Source organism: Myotis brandtii, unplaced genomic scaffold, assembly GCF_000412655.1.
Source record: "Myotis brandtii unplaced genomic scaffold, ASM41265v1 scaffold987, whole genome shotgun sequence".
NCBI classification, from domain to species: Eukaryota; Metazoa; Chordata; class Mammalia; order Chiroptera; family Vespertilionidae; genus Myotis; species Myotis brandtii.
Window position 1 is genome coordinate 547,290 of NW_005372107.1, and position 11,298 is coordinate 558,587.

An 11,298-nucleotide genomic window follows, 5' to 3' on the forward strand; every position below is an offset into this window, starting at 1 on the left:
GACAGAACCTGGCTACAGAACTTGGCTGGAGAACCTGGAGAACCTAGAGACAGAACCTGGCTACAGAACTTGGCTGGAGAACCTGGAGAACCTAGAGACAGAACCTGGCTACAGAACTTGGCTGGAGAACCTGGAGAACCTAGAGACAGAACCTGGCTACAGAACTTGGCTGGAGAACCTGGAGAACCTAGAGACAGAACCTGGCTACAGAACTTGGCTGGAGAACCTGGAGAACCTAGAGACAGAACCTGGCTACAGAACTTGGCTGGAGAACCTGGAGAACCTAGAGACAGAACCTGGCTACAGAACTTGGCTGGAGAACCTGGAGAACCTAGAGACAGAACCTGGCTACAGAACTTGGCTGGAGAACCTGGAGAACCTAGAGACAGAACCTGGCTACAGAACTTGGCTGGAGAACCTGGAGAACCTAGAGACAGAACCTGGCTACAGAACTTGGCTGGAGAACCTGGAGAACCTAGAGACAGAACCTGGCTACAGAACTTGGCTGGAGAACCTGGAGAACCTAGAGACAGAACCTGGCTACAGAACTTGGCTGGAGAACCTGGAGAACCTAGAGACAGAACCTGGCTACAGAACTTGGCTGGAGAACCTGGAGAACCTAGAGACAGAACCTGGCTACAGAACTTGGCTGGAGAACCTGGAGAACCTAGAGACAGAACCTGGCTACAGAACTTGGCTGGAGAACCTGGAGAACCTAGAGACAGAACCTGGCTACAGAACTTGGCTGGAGAACCTGGAGAACCTAGAGACAGAACCTGGCTACAGAACTTGGCTGGAGAACCTGGAGAACCTAGAGACAGAACCTGGCTACAGAACTTGGCTGGAGAACCTGGAGAACCTAGAGACAGAACCTGGCTACAGAACTTGGCTGGAGAACCTAGACAGAACATGGCTACAGAACCTGGCGACTGAACCTGGCAAGAGAACCTAGACAGAACTTGGCTGGAGATCCTGGAGGGAGAACCTCGCTATGCTGATCAACTGAACGCTGACCCCGTGTCATTCCTTCTTCGCCGACTCCGTCCACACCTTTGGGGACCCCTGGACCTGCTGGGGTTGGACCCCAGCACTGAGTAAGGTCATCTCCTATTAACGTGGGCATTCCCTGCCATGTGCCCAGTGCCCATCACCTGATATCTGGACCCCTCATACATGCTTGCTTCATTGATTTATGTTACCTGCTTGGCCCCAAAGAACATCTGCATTTGATGCCTGTTACAGGATGTTAGACCAAAGCATCTTTCACCTTTTTTTTTTTAAGTTTAGTTTTTAGAGAGAGGAGGGGAGGGAGAGACAGAGACATCAATGTGAGAAACATTGGTTGGTTACCTCTCCCACGTGCCCCAACTGGGGATCTAACCTGTAACCTGGGTATGTGCCCTGCCCGAATCAAACCTGCTACCTTTGGTGTACAGAACAATGCTCCAACCGACTGAACCACACTGGCCAGGGCGACCAAAACATCTTTCAAAACTCATACTTTTCATACTACAAGCTCCAAATCTCAGAACCTGACATTTATCCACTGAAACTTTCATATCTACTATAGCTTAACATTATTGAATCTCAGAATCATCAAAGCTGAAATGCACAGCTCATTAAAACAACATGGATGGTTTTTTATTTCCTGGGACAGCCATGTGTAAGCCCTCCTCTGCCCTGAGACGGGGCTTGCTTTCTAAGCATAGATGTAGAGAATTACCCATTTGTCAGCAAAAATTCCTAAGAATCAGGAGAGCCTGGGAATCAAGAGACCCAGTCTGCTGCCAGTGGGCTCATTCTGTTCCTAGGGGCCCAGCCAGAGTGTGAAACCAAGCTAGAAATTCCAAAGAGGATTTAATACAGGGAATTGGTCACACAGGTGTTACAAGGCTGGAAGTGAAAACGTGAAAAAGTGAGATAACCCAGAAATGTGTTTGCAGGAAGCTCCCACCTCTGGGACTGGGATACAGAAAGAGCAGTGAGATGACCAGAACCCAATAGGTGCTTGAAGGGCAGGCCACATGCGCTGGTGCAGGGACCACTGACAGGTGCCATGTGCTGGTGCTTAAACCTCAAGAGGGGCACAGCGCCTTGTGTGCGTATAGACAGGTACTGGAGCCTGACTGCTGCTGGAGGGGTTCCAGCAAGAGTCCAAAGCAAGTCCTTTCCCCTTCTTCCTACCTTCCTTCTGCCCATCTCTCTCATGGCAGAACTTAAGGAAGCCAGCTCTCTAAGGCAGGCTGCAGGCCAAGAGACACTAGGCAAACACATTGTCAAGTATTTTTTAATTCTCTTGGGTAAGCACTGTCCTAAGTGTAGGGATGAAGCAATTGCCCTCAGGAGCTTGGATTCCAATACAAGGACACAGATAATGAAATAAACAAGTGTGATAATTTCAGGTGTTGAAAAGCGGTGGGAAGAAATTAAAGTAAGGGTTGGAAGTGCTACTTTAGCCAGTCAGGTCAAGGAAGACCTCTCTGAGGAGGTGGCACATGTTGAAACCAGAATAACAAGGAGGTAGCTTTGCAAAGTTCTGGGTAAGAGCACTTCAGGCAGAGGGAACAGCGAGTGCAAAGGCCCTGAGGCAGAAGCCAAGCTGGCTTGTGTGGCTGGAGAGAGGTGAAGAGGAAAGAGTGATGGAGCTGAGATTGCTTAGTGGGCTGGGACTCAGTTATTGTTGGGTTCTGTGGGCCTGGGGAAGGTCTTTGCAAGTATTTATGGGATGCCTTTGGAGGGTTTTAAATGAGAAGTGGCATAAGCTGATTAACATGCACAGGAGTGGTCTGTAATAGAGACTGGAAGGGGGGAGTCATAGCAAGGGGATCCGTTAAGAGAGTAGGGCTGGGGGAAAGTAATCAGATTCTTCAGGAATTTAGAAGTAGAGTGCAGGGTTTACTAATACAATGGCAGTTATGGTGGAGGTAGGGGACTGCAGGGGACCCACTTTAAGTTTGCAACTCCCATTTGTCGTCCAGGTGGCTGTATCTCATGGAGAGAAGTCTGGGGTTTGGGCTGAAGATAGATTTGGGAGTCACCAGTGACACTATATAAAGTCTTAGGAACCTATGACATCTGGAGAGTATAGAGAGAACAGAAGCCAAGGGTATACTTGGGCAGGCAGCTGTCTCAGGAGAGCATGTGGGATTAAATCCTTAGGTTTGTCAGGGGTGTGTGTAGGGCTGCTGGAGAGGGGTGGGGGGTATGAAACACCTGGGTCAGAAACTTCTGGGCTCTTACCATATGCCAGAGGAAATGTTTGGCCTTGTTAAAGTTGATATCTTAGAAAACATTGATGGCCAAATGACTACAAACCAGTTTCTCCATAAGTCACTCCAAAAAAGAGATACAGGCTAGCTAGCCCTGCCCCAAATCCTACACACACAAACATCCCTGTTACAGGTAGTATTTCCCAGGGCGGAAACCCTGCATCCAGGCACAGAGCAGGTTGTATGTCTATTAGAGAAGGGGTTGGTAGACTTTTACTGTAATGGACTATATGGTAACTATTTTAGGCTTTATAATCTCTGTTGCAGCTCCTCGAATCTGCTGTCCTATGTGAAAACAACCATACACAATAGGTAAATGAACAAGCATGACTGTGTTCCAATAAAACTTTATTTGCAAAATCAGGAGGTAAGCTGGATTTGGCCATAGTTTGCAGACACCTGCCTTAGGCTAAACATTTTGCTGCATGTGACAAGAGACCCAAGCTAATGGCAGCTTAAGCAAGATAGAGGCTTATTTCTCTCTTATATAACAGTAGGGAAGTGGGTGTTCTCCGGCTGATACGATGGCACTGCTGCATGAAGTTGCTCTGCCATCCCACCTGTTGCTCTCATGGTCCAAAATGACTGGATACTATGTCCACATTCCAGGCAGAAGGTGGAAGAAAGGCATGTCCCTTTCTGAAGCTTGAGGACTCTACCCAGGAATTTAGCCAGAACTTAGTCACATGGCCACAGCTAGCTGCAAGAGAACCTGGGAAATGTGGTCTTTGTAGCCATCATGTGCCTAGCTAAAAATTGGGAGACAGCTATCAGTCACTACCACATCCATCCCACCTGTGGGCTTTAAAAACATCCCTCAATTTAAATGAATCTATGATTATTGTATACAGGGCATCAACCATTGTGTCTAGGGGCAGGGCAGGTAATGCAAGGAGTTAAATTGGCCACTCAGCTGAGGATGGGCTTTTCAAGAGCTGAAAATAGGATCTTAATGGGAAATCTCCCAATGTTGGCCAAATACAACAGGAAGCAGAAGGTATCTCTGTTTGATTCCAAACCAGTTTCCTCATAGGGCTATGGCCTGAGATCCCCCTCCTCATGCCCTTCTTATGTACTCTGGGGATTTCTGCTGAAAAACCAGAGTTCCTTGTTTAGCTATCTTAATGTAGAGCTTTTCTGTTTTTAGATATTATTTCTGTTAGTTTATTCATGTCACCTAACATATACAAAATATCCCATGACCAAAATGGTGCATAAAATAAATTATCTGGGATGGGAGGACAAAGCCACCCAATGCCATGGCCCCTCGAGTGGGAAAGGCTGGGAGAGGGTGGGGAGAAGACAGTTTTGAACTGCACCCCTACATTACTCAGTACAGCTCCTAACTTTGCTGCCCATCCCCAAAGGCTGGAGCTGCTCCATGTCTGGGACCCATCTGGTGGCTTCACAGGCCAGCAACACTCACCTTCCCGGCGCCCAGTCAGGCACAAAGCCAGGGCAATTTGCTCCTACAGCCCATGGCATCCATCTGGGAAGAATTAAAGGTGATTACACAACCTACAGCTGCTTGTGATTTCAAACTACTTAAGTGGGAATGAGGGAGATAAAAATAATTTTCCCTCTTACATATATTTTTTAACAAAAGATCTCACGATTGTCTGATTTCACCGAAGGCCTTTCTGTCCTCCAAGGACTGAAGCTCTAAAGAGCATATTCTGGGTTCTATTTATCAGGAGCCTTTCCAGCAAATTCCTCCAAGGGCCCATTCCATTATTAAAGGTAGGTCCCACCAGCCACAGAGCCCCCTTTGCCCTGGGGAGGGCTGAAGCTGCACCCAAAGGTCCCCACGGGCATGCCAGATGTAGTGTTGATGCAGCCCAGCTTCCTGGGCAAAGTCCTGCCCACATTCAGTGCAGGCAAAGGGGCCAGGAGGGAAGCGAGCTTCATGCACCTGGCGGTGCCACCTCAGAGAAGCGGCCTGCCCAAGGGTCTTGCCACAATCAGGGCAGGGGAAGGTGGTCTGGGCAGTGGTGGGTGCAACCGTCAGGGAGGGTCTGGTAGCAGGACTGTGGCTGCGCTGGTGGGCGATCAGGGCCTTGGAGGAGAGGAAGGAGCGGGCCCAGGTGAAGCAGATGAAGAGCGCCCCCTGCAGCTTCTGGGCCACGAAGTCGGCTGGGTGCTCCCGCTTCATGTGGCGCTGCTGGAACTTGGAATTGGCAAAGGTGATGATGAGGCAGCGGGTGCACTGCAGGGCCCCCAGATGGCCTGAGGGACGTGGGGAGAGGGCGGGGGAGGCCAGCAAGAGTCTCCAGGACTTCTCCCACGCCCCAGCATCATGCCAACAATGAACATTCAGTGCTTACTATGTGCCAGGGCTGGACAGCAGTCCAGGCAAATTATTATTGGACCTGTTTTGTGGATAAGCAGACTGAGGCTCAGAAAAGTTAGGTAACTTGCCCACAGTCATGAGGTTAGGAAATGAAATGGAGTTAGGACTGGAACCCAGGGAGGCTGTCCTTCCAATACAGCTGTGTGATCAGAGCACAGCCTCTGGAGATGGGCTGGTTCTACCATTTCCCAGGCAGGTACAATAGTTTCCTCATCTGGAAAATGGGGTCATACCCCCGTCAGTATTTACCTGATAGGGCTGTTGTAAGCAATACATGAAGGAATTTACACAAAGTGCTTAGAACTCTCTACACAGTGGTTTGTAATTATTACTGTTAGGAGAAAAGCAGCCCCGCAGCCAGGAGCTGGCCTGGCACTATGATAGGCTTTGGCATTGTCCTGTTGAACATAAACTATTTTACGGAAAATCATCAGACAAGGCCACACTGACTGAATCAAGCCAACAATGGGAGGGCGGCCACAGAGTCTGTGAAGCTGCCCCAGGAACCGGAGCTGTCATATCCCCTCCTTTTCCACTTCCCGTTGCAACCAATAAAGGCATTTGTCCCGTTTTAGGTGGGGAAAAAAGACAAGATCATGCCATAATTGCATCTGAACACAGAAAAAACATTAATATTGTCCAAGCCACAAAAATGACCAAATACCTCGTCCGGGGTAATATGAGTGGTGACTGCTGGTTTACCAGTCACAGCTTGTGCCCTGCTTGTTCCTCTGCCTTCTAGGTAAGATTTCTTAAGATAGCCAACCAGAGTTGCCCTGATTCCTGGCACCATCCAATCCAGAGCAAAAACCTCCCCAAAATCACCCACCACAAACTCCAATCCTATAAGCAGTTGGTGCCCCCGCAGTGTGTGTGCTTCCTCAGTGCAGTGAGCAATAAACCAACTTGTGGACTACAGGTGTGTTCCTGGGGGTCTTGGGCTGGAGGGCATTGACTCTGGCTGTCACCGTTACAAATACTTAACCTCTCTTTGCCTCAGTTCCCTCAACTGAAAGTGATAACGAATTTCATAGGCTCTGTGAGGACTGGATGGGATAACGGGCGCTAATGGCCTAACACAGTGGTCGGCAAACTGCGGCTCGAGAGCCACATGCGGCTCTTTGGCCCCTTGAGCGTGGCTCTTCCACAAAATACCACGTGCGGGCGCGCATGTACAGTGCGATCGAAACTTCGTGGCCCATGCACAGAAGTCGGTTTTCGGCCTGGGCGAGTCTGTTTTGAAGAAGTACTGTTGATATTTGGCTCTGTTGACTAATGAGTTTGCCGACCACTGGCCTAACACACAGTAGGCATTCAGCAGGAGCTGTTGCTATTATGTCAAACTGGCTACTTTCATTACCCTCAAGTTTTCATCTTTTCTGCTGCTAACCTACATAACACCCCTTTGTGGTGAGCAGAGGTGAGTAATGGCAGACTTTTTTCACAGATGGGGAGACCACGTCCCAAGTGGCACTGCAAGTCTGCCCAGAGTTGGAACTGGAGCCTGGGGTTCCTCTCCGTCTCTGTTGTATCCCAGCCACATCTCCCATCTCAAGCCTCTCTGGATGCCACTGTGTCCCTCTGAACTGCATCCCATTCATACTTGTGTGGACAGAGCAGGGTGGGTACATCTGAGCGTAATAAGGACAAGGTTGGGGAGTGGCAGTTCCTGGTAGGGCTAGCTCCCCAACAGGCAAGTCCCTACAGCGCCTTGGCCATTGAAATGCCATAGAAATCCTTTTAGCATCAGTTCCTGCACCCCACCCTCTGGCCAGCGGTACTCACGGATGTCGCCTTCTGCACTGCGGGGACTCCTCTTTTGCCGAATCCAGCTGCTCCATGGTCTCTTCGGGAAGCGGGTCCTCCATGGTGACTAGGACCCCTCTGGTCAAGAGAGGAGCACGCATGACAGAACAGGAAATCAAAAGACGCGGCTCATCTGTCACCAGCCTGAGAGCCCACTAATCCTATGACCTTGCCAGCCTTTGACCCCGTGAGATACCATCTCCTTGAACTCTAACCTGATGGAGCTCTCACTAGAGAAACGTCAACACCCCCCCCCCCCCCCCGCAAAGATTCGACTCCTGGGTTTGTGACTCCCCTTAGAGCCATCCCACCTGTGTGAGACCCAAGACCGACAGCAACTAGCTCCGTAAACTCAGGGCGCGGAACCCTTGATCTGACACCATCCTTGTCCCCGTCTCTCCCACATTCCTGAGGCAGGTGGTGGTGCCCACGCTTTAGCCCGCTTCTTCCCGGTAGACAGCCTTCTCCGACATCCTGACACTCTTGTTCCACCCCGAGCCCCCGCCTCCGCGCGCTTCAGCTGGGGGTCCCGCAGCCTCGAGCACCGCCCTCGGCGCGCCCCTCCCCACGTGGGCAGCCCCCGCCTCTGCTTTGCTCCAAGCAGCAGAAAGGCTGCCTTTCGTTGCGCCTGTCAGTGGCTCGTCACAGCGCCGCCCCCCGCAGGGAAGCCGGGTGGGGCCGGCCGAGTCTCTGGGTCCCCGTGATTTCCACGTTCTTTCGCCTGATGAGTCTGTCGAGGCCGAGATCCTGGATTGCCATCCGGCAGTGATGCAGTCGTGCCACTCGGTCCTGAAAATAGCAGAAAGGGTCCTTCCCTGCACCCGGGTGCGGCCTGATGACGCTGTGAGCCACCCGAGCCGCACGGACCTAAGTCACTGCGCAGGTGTGGCCGGCGCTCCTGGCGCCGCGGAGGGCTGTATCCCAGAGATCACACTTCCATGGCACCGCCTCCTACAAGGAGTGACGTCAGGTCAGAGCTCCCCGAACACGTCCGGAGGTCCCCAAACCCCGGCGCTCCAGCCGCCTCAGGCCCGGGCCGTCCAACTTCTCAGCGACGGACCGGCCACCGGCGACAGCGCGACCATACCCTCCGGCTGTTTGCTCGGTTGGTGATTGGGAAGGGAGGGATGAGGGATTAACAATAAACGTGTCCCTGCGGGAGGAGGAGGGCTGGAGGCCGGATTTCTGAGTTTTTGAAATAGAAAGGGAAACGCATCCATCAAGAGGACCAGAGAGGACTCCGGGTCCCTGGGGAGTAGGGTCTCGGCGCTGGATTTCTGGGTCCCTGGGCGTGATCCCCGAGAATGGAAGAAGGGACAGGGTGGAGGACTGAAGTCTAGGGCCAGAGTGGGATTACAGCCAAGAACACGGCCGGGTGCCCCCTGACCCCCGGCTTCCCCGTCGCTTGCTTTCCAGCTATGCCTCTACCGCGGGGTGACGTCACCGCCCTGTTCCTGGGGCCCCCGGGCGCGGGGAAGTCGGCGCTGGTTGCCGCGCTGTGCAACAAGGACGTGGAGGTGGTGGAGATCCCCGACGGGCGGCCAGACCCCGCACTCCCCAGCCTGCGAGCTGCGGGCCCAGGCCTCTTCCTGGGTGAGCTGAGTTGCCCACCCGCTGCGCCCGGGCCCTGGGCAGCGGAGGCGAACGTGTTGGTCTTGGTGCTGCCCAGCCCGGAGGGGAACGACGAGCCCTTGGCCCCAGCGCTGGGGGAGGCAGCGCGGGCCGCACTGGCCCGAGGAACCCCGCTGCTGGCTGTGCGGAACCTCCGACCCGGGGATCCACAGAATGAAGCCCAGGCCCGCGATCAGACAGCGGCCCTCCTGGACAGCGCTGGGTTGGGAGCTGTGCCTGTCTATGTGCTGCAGGCGGACTGCGACGGCTGCGAGGAGCTGGAGCGCCTGCGGGCGGCGCTGCGGAGCCAGGCGGAGGCACTGCAGAGGTGAGTCCGGCGTTTCGGGGTGGGTTGGGGAGGCCTGGTCTTTTAATACAGACCTCACCCCAGAGGTGCTCTTTAAGTCTTCCAGACCCTGCCCTCAGCGAGTTTGCAGCAAGCCTTAACGCAAAACTGCTCCCAAATCCAAGAATCCAGGCCCCGTCCCTCAGCGATGCTCCAATCCAGCAAGCGGCTCTGCTTGACCCTCTTTTGTTAGATAGGCCCCGCCCTAGCCGGGGGCCAGCAAGAGCTCAGGACCTGTCATCCAGGTCCCGCCTGCTGAGTGCTCTGAGGTCACAAGCCCCTCTCCCTAATAGGAATTCTAGAAGAGGCCGGGACCTATCCCCCAAATACTGCCCCCATGCAAAAGTGTGAAGAAGGGCTCACTCTTCCACACAAGCTAGTGATCCTCACAAAGATTTTACCTGAAGGCTTGCAGTCTCAAATCTTCCTCATCCTCCCCATCTTCATCGTTCTCAAGTGACCCCAGTTGCCCTAAAGCCACACCCTCAGGGAGCTTCATTATTTCTGGGTACCCTCCCCCATTGCCATTCTTTAATCTCCTCTCATTTTTGTGCCCACTTGCTGGCTGCCCTCCTGAATTTTCTCCGCCAGCTGCCTCTGGCTTAGGGAGGGGCGGCCTCTCCTCCAGTCCCACTGCTCCTCTATTTTCCTTAGCCACGTCCCCCTGGTAAGAACTAGTAGGTGAGATTTCTCCCTGGTCTTTCCTCCTGTCCTTACACCCAGTGTCAGGAAAGAGCCCTCTTGGTGACCTTGCCCATTTCGAATAGTGAATAGAGCTACACTTTCATTTAGTCCACAATACAGTGCTCATTCTGTCTTTGCTCCAAGCCCTGCCTGCCCAGTGTTTTGCCCCACCCAGCACAGCCTTTTCTTACCCTTGCAGGTCCCTAGGAAAAGCCTCACCCCAAAGACTCTATGCTGGGGAAGACTTAGCTGGGTCTGGTTTTCGGAAACCTAAGCTTATTCAAGCCACCCCATCCCTGCTTTAAACCTCTCCCTTTTCATCTTAGCCCTGGTTTCTATTTGCTGAGACATCAACTGGCCCCCTCCCTCGCCTCCTCACTCAAGGTTATTCAGAAAGTTCCACATTTGTCATCATAGCCCAGTCCTGTCCCCTAGCCCAGCCCTCTTCTGCCTTTGATCCTATCCCTTCCTGTCCCCACAGGCTCCTGCCACCGGCTCAGGATGGCTTCGAGGTGCTGGGAGCAGCTGAGCTAGAGGCTGTACGAGAGGCCTTCGAAAAGGGTGGCCTGGAGGCGGCGCTCTCCTGGGTTCGTGCTGGCCTGGAGCGACTGGGTAGCGCCCGGCTGGACCTGGCCATAGCCGGCACTGCTGACACGGGCTTTGTGCTGGACATGCTGCTTGGGCTGGACACCGGGGACCCAGGTGCTGTGCCTGCTTCGGCGCCCACTGGGCCCACACCCTACCCGGCCCCGGAGCGCCCCAATGTGGTGCTCTGGACCATCCCTCTGGGCTCCGCGACTACTGCTGCCGCCCCCCACCCAACCCACTACGACGCCCTCATCCTGGTCACCCCTGGAGCCCCCACTGAGGAGGATTGGGCCCAAGTCCGGCCCTTGGTGCTACCGGATGCCCCGTTGGTCTGTGTGCGAATAGACGGTGAGGGCGAGGATCCAGAGCCTCTGGAAGAAGAGGAAAAAGCAGAGAAGCCCAGCAGGGAGAGCTTAGAGGACGCAGAAGGAGGGGGGTTGGAGGAGGCACGCAGCGAGGGACGGGACAAACGTGGCGCTGGGTCGCAGCAGGCTGGCGTCAACGCGAAGCAATCGGGCAGGGGGGACTCTGAGCGCGCGGCTGCCTGGAGCCCTGAGGACGAGACGTGGGAGGTGCTGGAGGAGGCGCTGCCGCCAGTGTTCCCCTTGCAGAGGGGCGGACTCCCTGGGCTCTGGGTGTGGCTG

The 11,298-nt window shown here is 53.6% G+C and overlaps 2 protein-coding genes across 2 annotated transcripts in view; one reads left to right on the top strand and one right to left on the bottom strand.

The window, feature by feature from the left end:
• Window positions 1-4,731: 4,731 nt before the first annotated feature.
• Window positions 4,732-8,324, bottom strand: ZNF576 (zinc finger protein 576). The gene is made up of 3 exons (XM_005886523.2): window positions 7,405-8,324; window positions 6,220-6,230; window positions 4,732-5,588 (listed from the first exon to the last, which is right to left on the bottom strand). The coding sequence occupies exons 1-3, from the start codon at window positions 7,524-7,526 to the stop codon at window positions 4,960-4,962; spliced, it is 762 nt and encodes a 253-aa protein (XP_005886585.1). The 5' UTR covers window positions 7,527-8,324; the 3' UTR covers window positions 4,732-4,959.
• A 1-nt stretch (window position 8,325) lies between these two features.
• The window catches only part of IRGQ (immunity-related GTPase family, Q), a 5,329-nt gene continuing 2,356 nt past the window's right edge, over window positions 8,326-11,298 (top strand). Inside the window, exons 1-3 of the mRNA XM_005886506.2 lie at window positions 8,326-8,530; window positions 8,842-9,364; window positions 10,548-11,294. Of these exons, the coding sequence (XP_005886568.2) occupies window positions 8,844-9,364; window positions 10,548-11,294 (1,268 nt within the window). The 5' untranslated portion in view covers window positions 8,326-8,530; window positions 8,842-8,843. The remainder of the gene's footprint in view (window positions 8,531-8,841; window positions 9,365-10,547; window positions 11,295-11,298) is intronic.

Bases quoted from the DNA above. Each gene is read 5' to 3' on its own strand.
- ZNF576 (XM_005886523.2), bottom strand. From the start codon at position 7,526: ATGCGTGCTCCTCTCTTGACCAGAGGGGTCCTAGTCACCATGGAGGAC.